Source organism: Tetrao urogallus (assembly GCF_951394365.1).
Source record: "Tetrao urogallus genome assembly, chromosome: 17".
NCBI lineage: Eukaryota > Metazoa > Chordata > Aves > Galliformes > Phasianidae > Tetrao > Tetrao urogallus.
The window spans coordinates 9530366-9543713 of record NC_136830.1 but is presented as its reverse complement, the minus strand read 5'-3'; the positions used below and the strand labels follow the sequence as shown (position 1 = coordinate 9543713).

The window sequence follows — 13348 nt, the reverse complement described above, 5'->3', positions numbered from 1 at the left end:
TAACAAAGAAGAATTCACCACAAGAGCAATTGCTGTTGACACTGATTCAAGATGGCATTAGATGTTGTCCAGTAGTATCCCACAGAGATGTGTTACAAAGAAAAAATGAACTGAAAGAGAATTCTGAAGTTGGGATGTCTTATGCTCCATATTACTTCTGCCCACTGCAGTAAAAAAATAAATCTCATCCTTGCAAACACTCCAGGCTTAATAGTTTCAGTTCTTTTCACTTGTCTTCTTATCCATGAGGCAGGACAGAAATATATGTAATGTTTTCCATTTGAACATTAAGTAACTGCCAGAGGAGCCAAGGAAAATATTAATATATGAACAATATGTATGTTAAAAAAAGTATATACGCTTCTCCATAGGTATTTTAGACATTTAAATTGCTAGCATCCTCAAGAAAGGCCCCAAACAATTTTGCTTGTTATGTTTGGGAAAACACGGAAGCAGCAGTGAACCACAACTCTTTGAAGAACATGCCCATTTTACAGAAAAACAAGCAGAGAGCACAGCAAGCTTGTAAGAAAGAATTTCCTCAATATTTAGAGAAAAGATCCTACTGAGAACTGTTCAGTGGTGACCAGTGTGATAGCAGTTGCTATACTCACATGTTCCTCTGGGTAAAAAGGCTGCTATTTGCAGCCAATTTATTGGCCTCAGACAATTCCACTATTCTCTGCTCCAGTGACCTAATCTTCGAATCCATTGCATTGATCATCTGAAAAAAAGCAATGTGCCTTTGAGATTACACCATAAAAGTGATTTTAAAAGCAACATTTAAAAAAAGTTTTGGAACTTTTTCCAGGAACAACACTAAAAGAATACTGATCAAACGGCTGAGAAAAAGAGCATTATGGGTGCAACTACTGAAGCTGCTTGCAAGTACACTCTGCTGCTTTAATAACTAGAGGAAAGCAACCATGATATTAGCAACTTACATTGTATTTTTAAGAAAATATTCTTGAAGATCCCTTGTAATAATTAAAAAAAATATATACATCTTTTAAAAGATATCCTTCAAGACAGTTCAGCAATGCAAAACCTCAAATAAGGCTATCTTGCTAAAAATCATGGTCTCAAAAAGCTCTTAGAACATTGATTTCCACTTCAACGCCACATACCGCTTTCTGTTCAGCCAGGACTTTACATTTCTCACGCGCTTCTTCTTCGTGCCTTCTGAGCATATTCTCAAGTGCTTCCTTATCAGCAAGATCTTTCTTCATCTGGTTTTCCAAAACCTAAATGAAGACATTACTTTTGTCTAGATTACATCCATTTCAAAGGGCAGACAAGCAGAAAAAAAATCATCAAGACAGATTATTTTTAAGCAATTCATCACATCTCAAGCAACACTAGACCCAGGATGCAATGGCAAGAAAACCCTGAAAGAGCAAACTCCCTCAGCTTCCTCTGAAGACTGAATTTTATGATGAAGTTTTATGAAGACATAAGACTATTTCATTTTTAACGATATTTACGCTGTGCTCAAGAAACATTCTAGACTAGTGCAACAGAAAACAAAAAAACTCTATACCTCAGTGTGTGTGCATAGCAGAGGTGGTAAGGAAGCATGTGCTCACCTGTGCTCACCCTAACAATACAGCTCAGAAGTCATCTGCAATTATGCATAAGAAGGCAACTGAGACCCCATTGATTCTTTAGGTCAGAGGCACCAAGTGAGTGAGCTAAGACTCCTTTCTTGTAACATAAATACTAGGTACAGGATTAAAGTAACTATTTGGTGTTGTGTTTTTTTTTCTTTTTTTATTCTCTTATTAAATATGTGTGTCTTGTTGGCAAGGCCAGAGTTTTAAATCAGCTGTTAAACTGAACATCATTTTCTTCAAGGCCGGGTTTTCAAAGGCACAAAGAACTGCTACAGCCATGACTCTTATTAGAACTTCACAGGTCTGGACACCACAGGATATCTTTTACCGTTCCAGTTATAAATACCTCATGCCTTGAATCTCTTTCATCTGGCTTGCAGATCTCCTCTACTAAATCCTATGTCATATGTCTCCATAATTCACCTTCTGTCTTTTCCTTTTAACCCTATTCCAAGCCCTATCATCTTTTCCAGTTCCCATCTTAGCACTTCTCCCAAGATTTACTTCTTGCCTTCCTGCTTTCTGTCACTCTCATTACTGAATATCACGAGCTCTACCAGAAATCCTTTCACTTTTTCCCTTCTCGTTTCTCCCACAGAAATACCTTTTCCTTCCTAAGGACTACATCCTCAAACAATTAAGCTAAAATGTAAAGGTAAAGTCCTAGGTAAATGTAATAGATAACAACTGCTGAAAACAGGTTATGTTTAGTACAAACAAAGATCCTTACAAAATGCACTTACTGGCTGATGTATTGCAGGTTCTTTAGAAAAATCCTTAACCACAGCACATACTCCCATTTCCCAATTTGTTTTTCCTAGTTTTAGATGGTGTCTACAATTCTATTTCTAACTGTATGTTAAAGTCTTATGCTACCCTGGAAAAGACAAAAACAAAGTGGGTGGTTTCTGTGGCTTCTTGGCAGATGTTACAGCTCCAAGAAGATGGAAGTTTAGAAACATTCTAGTATTTACAGAATGTAAAACTTGCAGGTAGGCTGTGTGAATACTCTTAAATCAGAAAATCTTCAGTAGGAACCAAACTTTTTTTCAGGATGAGAGATCCAAAACCACTTAGTAAGAATTATTTTGTCAGCAATGAACAAATTACAGTCAACAATTATGTAATTCCTACAGTTCTAATTTCAAATGTCACCTATTTTAACACAGCATTAAAAACAGGCAAGGTACAAGAACATGGACTAGAAGAAAAACTCACTCATATTTCACTGATCTCTCTGAACATTTGAGAAGCCGTAATCAAGACAGCAACTCATAAGACAAAGCAATCAAAGCCCAAAGGAAACAGTTTTTCCCTGAATCCCTTCTACCCACAAAAACTTGTGGGAAGATAAGAAGATTTTCTTTACTTTGAGTTTCTCCTCATAGAATTGTTCCTTCTGTTTCAGCTGCAACTCCAGATGTTGTGCTGAGATCTGAGCCTCTCGATGCTTTTCTTCCAGCTCCTAAAAGCAGCAGAGATTTATATTCAGACACAGATAGGTTGTGCACATGTGTAACACAGACATTGAACATTCATTGTCATTTTTTAAGGCTCTATACTGTATGATTATGTCATAGAGGGAAAGAGGGGAAAAAAACGTTACCAGAGCTGCACGTGATCAGTTTTAAGCTTTATATATTGCTGCTGACCTATCCACTATAGAGGCAACATACTGCTAAAGACCAAGATTTCTACTTCCACAATAAGAATCTGATTCCCAGTAACATATTCTCAGACAGACCAAGCATGCTTTGTGAAAACAAGCAGTTAAAAACGCTTATAGCTGCAGTGGCATGGCATCACAGGAAGTCTGATTTATTTTTAACAAGGTCTCTCACTTTGCTTTCTCGCAGAAGGCCTCGATAATGGGGCACTGCTGTTATGTTTTTATTCTGTATTCACAGAGCAGGAATAGTATTTACTTTGCCACGTTCGTCAAGCAAATGTTGTCAGAATGACTGTTTATAAATTGCTTTGGAAATGAGAAGTACAGGATGCAATATATATATGGGAGATGGTACCAGAGTATTTTTAACCTCTTTACCTCACAGCCGATAGTTGCAGCTATGCACAGCAAGGACTGAGATAATTCTGCATCTCAGAGGTTAGTTATTTTAGTAAGAGGAACAGTCTGCTGTGTGAATCTATTATTGGGGATGTATCTATAAACACCTTTCAATAGGACAACTCTCAGGAGCTGAGCTTAGAACCTTATGTTCCTTCACTGTCATATTTGCCATCCTAACAATTTCTTTAGTACAGCAGGCAGATCCAGGTCTGTCATTCACTGCTGCTGTGTTGGCTGCTGCACAGACAAGTTCAGGTTTTGGGATGCATGCAGGACTCCTGCCTGCCTTCACTACTGCACAGCACAGGAAAATTTATATTTCATATTCTTTTTTTCCCCTCATTTTGAAATCTACAAAGATTTCTTTGCTCCAATAATTACAGTAGACCTCTTTTTGCAGAAGAGGAAATCAAAAGGAAGGTTCATCAAAAGTAGGTCATCTACAGTGCCAAGTACCCAAAAGTTCTACAAAAAATGGAGATTGCTGCTTTTTTGCAATTGAAATGCATCTCCCAGCAACAAGAGGGACAATTCACCTCCCTCAGAAGCCCACATGTTTCTGGTCCTGGCAGAGAATCAGACCACCAGATCAGCAACAGTTTCAAAGCTACCAGTGTTAGACTGCTTACATCTGAGTAGGAGCTTCACCAACTTACGACAGGCCTGTTTGCACTTAAAAGGTAATATTTTCCCATTCCAGTTCTCACCACTATTCTCTATGTAGCTCTAACTTCCAATTGTTATTAGCATCATAGCAATCTACACTTTGAAGAATTAATAAGTATCTTCTCTAGCTTATTTAATTCTATGCAGACAGATCCAGCAGGACTTCTTAGGTACTAGATGACTGCTACACAAATCCAATCCAATTTATTCAATAAGTCTACCTTATTATATGCAATTCTGTATCATCAGCTCCTCTGCTATCCTTCTTTCTATACCAAGGAAAAGTCAGAAGTCTTTGAAGAGATCAACTTGAGGGAAGAAAGAGGGCAAAAGGGGAGGAAAAAGAAAGCAAGAACTCATATCGTGTAGCTCCTAGATCAGCTGGGACTACCAGCTGCAAGGGACTAGGGAAGACACTGTAGGATTATTTCTTTAATGCCTGCTTGACATGGTTGTTTTTCGTTTTATAAAATAACTTTGCATCTCTGCAAAATTCCGTCAGAACTCCATGGAAACTATGAGAAGTGCTAAACATATCCCATGGAGTAAAACAATCAGCAGATATTTCTGCATTCCCTTCCAGATTTTCCTCCACAGAGAACACAATCAAAACCAATGAACAATCCCCAAATATACACAAGAGGCTTATGCAACAATTCAAAGTTTTACACCATTCCTAAATATAAAGTTGGCTCTGTGCCCAGCAAAGCCATAGTCTCCCACTTACCATGCATTCATGTTATCAAAACAATTTGAAAGAAAGAACACTACCAAAGATCTGGTTCTACCTTTTCATGAGAGCTCCCAGACATTCTGATGCTGAAGTCTATCTATGCAGCTACCACCCAAAACAAATGTGGGTCATATTCGTCCAAATAAGGTAACGTATTTCCATTTGGCCTTCTTCAACTATGTCTACTAATAAAAATAATACCTTTTTGTTCTTATCTTGTTGGCAACAGAGAAAGAACTCATTAGAAATGCAAATTATTTTAATTATTCCAAGATTAAGCTTCTTGTCCCAGGGAAGTATTTGAAATATCTTCTGTTTGGCCCCCTGTACACTGAAGTACCAATTCAATATGAAGTCTTAATATGTTTAACAAAGAGAGAAACAAGAAAATGCCAACAGAGGTATGTGGGTGCAAATGGATTCCCAACAAATATTATCTTTGGAGAAGAACAGTTTAGATGACTAATTTCTCACTGCTACAAGGAGTAAGCATTTCAAGTAGACCTGGCTTCTAAATTCCTTTGCAATTTAGTTTAAAATCTAGATACCAATGCTTTTATTATTGCAGTATCCTGTACTGAGTTCAATGTGTTCCCACTGAGACAACCAGAATTTTAAAGTAGTCTTAAGATTACAGGTGCAGTCCTTAGGGTTAGGGTACAGTTCGTAACTAAAAGATGCAAACAGAATTCGAGCTTTTCCAGTATGAATGGCACACAAAATGAATCCCTTTGTTCAACAATTTCCACCTTATTCAATGCAATTCTATGTCTTCTGTTCCTTTCCTACTCCTTTCTCACAAACTCTTACCCTTTATCTTTCATTTTCACCTCTGCTCACCAGAATTTTTTCTGCCATCTGTTGAATCTGTTGAGATTTAGTCTGAATGTCTTCCTTTAGACGGTTTTCTCTTCGTTCCACAGTCTCTAATCTCTTCACTTGATTCTCCAGAGAATGGCGCCGTTCCTGCAGAACAATTACTAATGCTACTTAGGCTAACCAACACTGCATTAGCACAAAGCAATGAGCAGTTTTTGGAAGAACAGCTGAAGCTGACTGTATGATTGTCTTTTATATTTGAAATCCTCATCATGTCTCAAATCCCTTATCCCAATTACAAGTCTTTACTGCTCCTCACTGAAAATAACATCAGATTCCCTGTAAGCTTTCTTCTAATAAATAGATTGTAGTTTTAATTAATATACATAATAGACTAAAATAGATTGATGTCTAACAGTACTTTCTTATGAAGACTTACTACAGAAATACAAGCTGTTCAGTCATCCAGATGAGGGTTCCTGAACTGAGACGCATCCCAATAAGTACCTTACACTAGGCAGACCTTTTTCACTCACCTCTGCTTCAAGCAGTTTCTTCTTCATGCTTTCATTAGAATCTTCCCTATTTTGAAGTTTCTCTAACTCCTTCTCAGCTCTCTCCTTAGCTTGACGGATATTCTGAAGCAGTTCAGTCGCCTCTGAGCTAGCCTTCACAGCCTAAGTCCAAAGGAAAAGAAAAGCATTGTAAGAAAAACATACACATAAGAACTCTTGCTGTGTCAAAGCTCATAATGCCACAATGGTCAACACTCAGATCTTTCACTTAGCAGTCTAAAAGTAAGATAGTGTACAAACGTGCTCAGGACCCCAACTTTTGTTACTTAAGTCTTTTCTTTTTCTCACACACACACACACACACACACACACACACACACACACACAAAACAAAAAACTGAAAATTCAGGAGCTCTACACATTTGTCTTGCTGTACTGCAAGTTTCTAGTTGTCTCTATGTACTTGGTAGCCCATCCTGAAGTTCACTTCAAGTTTTTGGAAAAGGCTGACAGAATACTCTTGCTAAAACACTAGGAGAATGACCTGTTGGCCTATGGACAATTCCTTAGAATTACTGAAAAGAGAAAAGCAGGGTAAAGTGTGACTTTTTTGAAATTTTGTATGTAACATTTCTAAATAGTTTTGGCTTTCTATCCATATTCCACACCACTAACCCTCAAAAAAAGCCCTTTCTGAACAAGTGTCAAGTTTGAAAAGCTCTGTCAGTGGATTACCACAATGATCCTTTCTTCTCTGGTAAAAGACACCCCCCAAAAGTATCATCTAGAATAAAAGTTCTCATGCTGTTCTTAGAGTGCCTGATTGACCACACCACAATCATTAGCTGCTTCCTTTAGCTTACTTTGCTAAGGTATTTTATTTGGTTGTGAAGCCTTAGCATTCAATTTTTTTACTGAATGTAAAATAATGTGAATAACTGAACTGGAAGGTGATTTTGTAATTAAGACAGAGTACACTGGGAGACTGAGCCAAATTGAACACATATTTTATAGTGAGTTAAAAGGATCTGAAACCCTTGGCTTCAGAAACAAGAGATCACTAATTCACTGCATACAGCATACAGCACACCCAAACTGGCCTTTCAAATCAGAATTTCTCTACACTACTCCAGTTCTGACTCAGCTCTATTTGTAAAAATAAACTCTGTTGACATGTCTCAAGAGCCCAAAGCATAGTGAAAACAACAAGGATTTCAGATATCAGCTTCCTCCCCCTTTTCCTTATCATCCCCCATGCTATGACTAACTCTATTTCTGAGGATAAAACAAAATGCATCCCTCCTCTGCATTAAGTTTTCACTGGAAAATCTCGTGGAAAATTCGCTTTCACCACCCAGACATTACCTTTGTCAGCTTTTCCTGCAGCTCCTGGATTTTGGCTTGCTGCTCTGTATTGATCTACAGTTAAATAGAAAGATGGGGAGGGATGAAAAAAAAGAGTGGTAAAACTGAAATCGAGAGAAGGCTCTCTACTTATGATACCATGTTTATTTTAATTCACTTCCTAAAAATCTTTATTTCTCCCTGTAAATCTCAATGCCACAAAATGCCCCAGGGCAAATCCACTCCCATTTTACTCAGTTCTAGTTGATTTCATATTTGGTCACCAAGTAGATTGATCAGTATGACAGAGCAATACTCAGAATTATTTTTATTTTTCATTTGCTGTTCTTTACTCATGAACAAAACCTTCATATATCAATAACTTAATTCCCAATTCAGATAAAACATAAATGGCTGTCTTTGCCTAGCATCAGAGCACAAACAATTAAGAACAAGATGCCAGAGTACAGCTTTGTATGGAATAAAAAAGAAAAGTGATTCACACCATGAAAACAAAAGGGGGGGAGGGGGTGGAGAGGTGGGAAAGGGTGGTAGGGTGGTGAGAAGAGGGGGAGGATGTGAATCTCTGCGTGCCATTGAGTAACCAAAGACAGTCTTAGTTTTTGTGCGTAATATGGAAGACCCAGGAAGCAAACCCTACTACATTAAAGTAACATACCTTCTCTAATTTGCAATACAATTCTCCTGCTTCGCTTTTTCCTTGATCTTTAACCTGTAACTTAAATACAAAATATATAAAATCCTCAGGAAGAGTTGCAGCACACTGTTTTTCTACCCCTTTGTGTCATTTAAACAAAGTGCCACCTGTACACTTGGTGTAATCTAAACACAAGCAGTTACACGAAATATACATAACACAAAGATCTTCTGTATTAATTGTACAACGCTACACAAATCTTTACAGAACTTGCACACAACTTTTGTTTGTCTAAAACAGCACTAGAAATATAAGCAGTCATCAACTCCCCTCTCTCAAGAAGCCTTAAACTACCTTTTGCAATTTGTTGTGACATTCAGTAGCTTTACGTTTAAATTCTTCGGCGGCCATTCGGGACTCTCTCAACTCCGATTCATAAAGATCACTACGCCTGCGAGCTGAAATAAGATCCTCTTCCAATTGATTCATCATCAACCTCATTTCTTCTACTTGAGCTTGATATTCCTGCAGTTGTGGTGAAAGGGTAGGAAAAGGCATTACATTTTATAGGCAAGAGAGAAATACATGGAGCAGCAGACCCCAGAACACCAACTGCAGGCAGGAAGTGCATTTAAAACATGTAGAACAAAAGTGAAATATTAAATAAAACAGTGACAGCTAGATAGAATAAAATGTCCATGGTGTTCCTTCTTGTTTGAATCTTTCCATTTTCAAGCCAAAACCTCAGAAAAGTTAAATCACTGCATTTTGAGAGTGGCTTTATTGCAGAAACACATACACACACACATACACACATATCTATCTATCAATAGATAAAAACATCTACAGATAGATAAATCTACATACAGGCGATTCAAATTACTTACATTTCTGATCTCTGAAACAAAAATGTGCCTTTGAGATGATGTCTCTACTAAATGCACAGATACTCCTTCAAGACATATTTTCTCAGGCTGATAACATGATAATTACCACAGATCTGCACAGTTTGGATAAAAGAAAGGAGAAGCAGAGGGATAGTGTAGTGCTGTGGCTCCTGGCCATCCCTTATTTTCTCTCAACAAAGTCAAAGAGGAATGTATTGCTCTGTACAGGATACAACCTAAATCAAATATTGATTTAGAAGAACTTTCAACCCCTCTCCCTCCCTCCACACACATTTCCCATAAAAGATATTTGTCTATACAGACATTCCCCATGCAGAATACTGCAATAAATAAAGAACATTAGGGTAAGAAAGTGTGTGGAAAACAAGAACATTTGAATTGACTACCTCAGCTGAGACTGGGTACTCATACTGACACTAGCTCATGAGACTGCTTCAGATTTCTTCATTAGGAAAACATGAATTATGTTTATTTAGCATTATTAGTCCTGTAAGTATACATTTTTATAAAAGTAAACAAAAGAAGGATTTATTATGAAGCTAAGAACAAGTACAAAAAATGCACATCAGGAGCTGTGCTAAAGATCTTGAAGGACTGACAGTGGGGGAGTCCATTTTTCTTTGTATTCTAGTATCTTACAAAACTGCTGACTGCCCCCATATTCAAAAGACTAACCATCTCATGACAAACTCAGGTTTGTCATCACTCCTTCCAGACAGCCAGCTGTCCTCAGTTAGACAAGTGACTGAACACAACCCTAATGTCAGCCTGTAATTCGCTGCAACACTGAGACCTTATGCTGCTGTTTAAAGAAGCTAAGACTAACAAGTAGCTTTGCTGTCCGTTACAGGGAGTATATGGTGGAATGGCTCTTTGGGTTGCAATCCCCAAAGTGACTCTCCAGTTCACAAGGCAGACAGATTCTCACTCCCTCCAGTCACTCCCTCTCTATGGATGATTCTGTTTTCTTGCTGGAAGGAAGCAGAGCCTTTTGATAATATGTGAACAAAAATGCACTAGCTCAAGTATTTGTTTCACAAATACACTGATGAATGAAAAAGGGAGAGTAGTTTGAAGAAATGAGGTTTGTTCAGAAATCATAATTCATAAGAATCTTCCTAGAAGAGTCAACTTCAGAGAATTACAGGTATGACTACAGTTGTCAGTGTGAAAATTAGTGTTTGGGAAGGGAGGAAAATGGGGAGGGAGAAGAGAAGAAAGAGGAGATAATTAGTAATATTCCATTTGTTTTCAAGGTCAAGTAAAAAAAAAAAAAAAAAAAAACAGACTACATCACTCATGAAGACACCAAACAAGTCTGGAATATACATTGGTCACAGTTTAAAAATCATCAAGATGTATTTAAGCACATATTAATGGACAGGCAAAGCTTGGAGCATATACCTGAAGCAAACTAGGTCACAGTAGTTACATACAAATAAGTACACCTTTCTAAACATATGAAGAATCTGATGTGCTACAAATTGATTCATTCATTTAGGCCTTCACCAAGTAATGACCAAGTAATGGGTCTCTAGTGGAGAAGAAAGGTGCAGTGAGGCTCTAAACCATCCTTTCAAACTCTAAAGTGCTCGTGGAAAAGCTGCTTATTCAAATTACATTTGATTCAAATTACATTGGATGCCTGGACTCAATTAACATTGAGTTCAAACAAATACATTAAAAATAGCACACACTAAAACAAAAAACAAAAAAACAACCTCCAACGCTCTTCAAGTACCACACGAGAGCAGAACCTGCTGTCTTGTCCTGAAAACACCAAATGCTTAATTACTGGTTTTGAAGATTCTAGTATGCTGTTAATTTTACTGACACTCTCTCTCAAGGTTGAGGTTTCCAACAGCAAAGCTCTAAAAGGACTCCCCCATTTCACCTCCAAGTTCCCACTGACTTAGAAATTGTCATCCATGTCTTCACTGGCTAAGTTCCACCTGCTGGTATGAGTAAGCAAAAACATCTCTGTGTATTTTATTGCAGTGTTCTTGCACACTGCTCCAGAAGACCCCCACAGATATGGAAGTCTACAATGTATTACAGATCCATTTGCTGACCTAAACAGCTTTTTTAGGTCACTGAATCTTCACAAGACAAGTTAAAAGATTCTGAAACGAAATGTGTGATTGAAAAAATACTTGCATTATTTTTCCTCTGTTAAATGAGTCTGCACTGCTCAAGAATCTATTGATATTTATCTTCACAAAAAGCGTTCCACGTTTCAATATTTAAAGCAAGCTTGCTAATGAAGCATCAGAACATAGAGTAATGAGCTTTAGATCCCTTGTATTACATAAAAGAACCATCCAGAAAAATGCTGTAAAAGTCTTTGGAGGCCTGCTACATCTAGAGGGTTGGTTTTGCATTTCATAACTTTTTACGTAAGTGGTGCTTATATCTGGAGAATTATTACCAAGGTTTCTGGGCTTCCTTGCCTCAAACACTGTAAAATTAGTCTGCTAATGTGCTTTGAAGATGAAAATCATCAGATAATTGAAAGAATTGTTTGAACTCCATAACAAATTTCAATTTCCTTAATATAAAGTGTAGCTATTGATTCACAGAACTGAATGGGGCTCTTTCTTGTAGAATATTTTAAATCCTAGAAGTGTTCACATGTTTTTTATATACATATTTTTAATATATACATATATATTTTTTAATATATATTTTTTAAATTCAGAAATTTTCCTTATGAACAACACTATCCATTTTCAATCAATTTTTAATCAATTTTTAATCAAATTTCAACATTTTTCTGGTGGGAAAAATTATGAACACTTTGGCAAATGGATGAAATAGGAAAAGCCCAGTTAGGGACTATAGGTTCTATTTTGATATACAGATGAGGACATTTTTAAAATGGCCAAATAAGAAAAAAATAATAATAACAGTTCAAAAGCAAAGGCTAGTTCAGTTCTTTCCAAGGTTAAGATTCACAAAGATATTTAGAAATCTTTACAGCTTGAACATTTTAAATGGACGGTTCATTTCTAATGCAGCGCATTACTAACGCATTTCAACTTCCTGCTAAGCTGGTTTTACAAAGTACCTTCACAATCAGGAAAATAAAACCTGGAAGTTTGGAGCTTGTGCTTAGTTACATCACTTCTCATTTTGTTTAGAAAGCCACGTGGAAACACAGAGACTGGAAGTTACCACAGTGTACAAACACAACAGGAAACCTGGCAACAGAGCTAGAATATGCCAAAGGATGTATGTTTGTAGGTAGCCACTCCACTACCCACAGAAGCAGATATACCTGTTCTTTGATCTCTTGCAGTTTTCGGCTCTGCTCTCTGATATCATGAAGTAGCTGTAGTGCCTTATCATCTTCCTGAGACACCTCCATCCGTGCCTGCTCCAGGCTTCGCTTTAAGCTCTGCAGAAAGTGAAACGTTCAAAATACAGTCTTTGTTTTTTTTCAGGTGGTTGTATAATAAAGATCGTTAACTATGCAAATTCTTCCTTGACTGTAGCGAAGCATCAGAAGAAAACCAAGGCACCAATGAAGGAACCATTAAAAATAAAAAATCACGACTAGGGTCTTTTATCTGTATGGAACCAGCCCACTTTACAAATAACATTTACTACACTGAAATCACAGTTCAAATCTCCACTTCCTCACATCAGCCTTGGAGACAAAAAACAGAGATCACAAAAGGCATCTATTATTGACAGCATTTATCCATTTTTTATCTAGTACTATTAATTCACAACCTAGATACAATCCTTCATCTTCACACTACTAACAATCTCATTCATTTTTTCTTGTTGCTCTTAAGCGAGTTAAATCCTTTAATCATCATTGAACTTCTCCAAAGGACAGAACTGCTCCAGGTTCTCAACACATATTTTACCTGCAAATTTCAACAGACCAGTAGTCCTCCTACCGACTCTGTAGGAATCTTCACCAGAAAGAAGCAAACAGTATTTATTTACCTGCTAGAAACCAGTATAGGAAAAAATCACTCTGCTCTAAGACATGTTTTCCGACAAACAAACC

The 13348-nt window shown here is 37.3% G+C and overlaps 1 protein-coding gene across 1 annotated transcript in view; it reads right to left on the bottom strand.

The window, feature by feature from the left end:
* The window catches only part of CIT (citron rho-interacting serine/threonine kinase), a gene marked incomplete at both ends in the record, with an annotated part of 67291 nt that overhangs the window by 29069 nt on the left and 24874 nt on the right, over nt 1–13348 (bottom strand). The window contains 9 exons of the mRNA XM_079543692.1: nt 615–724; nt 1128–1244; nt 2983–3078; nt 5924–6049; nt 6439–6579; nt 7783–7836; nt 8441–8494; nt 8774–8944; nt 12605–12724. Of these exons, the coding sequence (XP_079399818.1) occupies nt 615–724; nt 1128–1244; nt 2983–3078; nt 5924–6049; nt 6439–6579; nt 7783–7836; nt 8441–8494; nt 8774–8944; nt 12605–12724 (989 nt within the window). The remainder of the gene's footprint in view (nt 1–614; nt 725–1127; nt 1245–2982; nt 3079–5923; nt 6050–6438; nt 6580–7782; nt 7837–8440; nt 8495–8773; nt 8945–12604; nt 12725–13348) is intronic.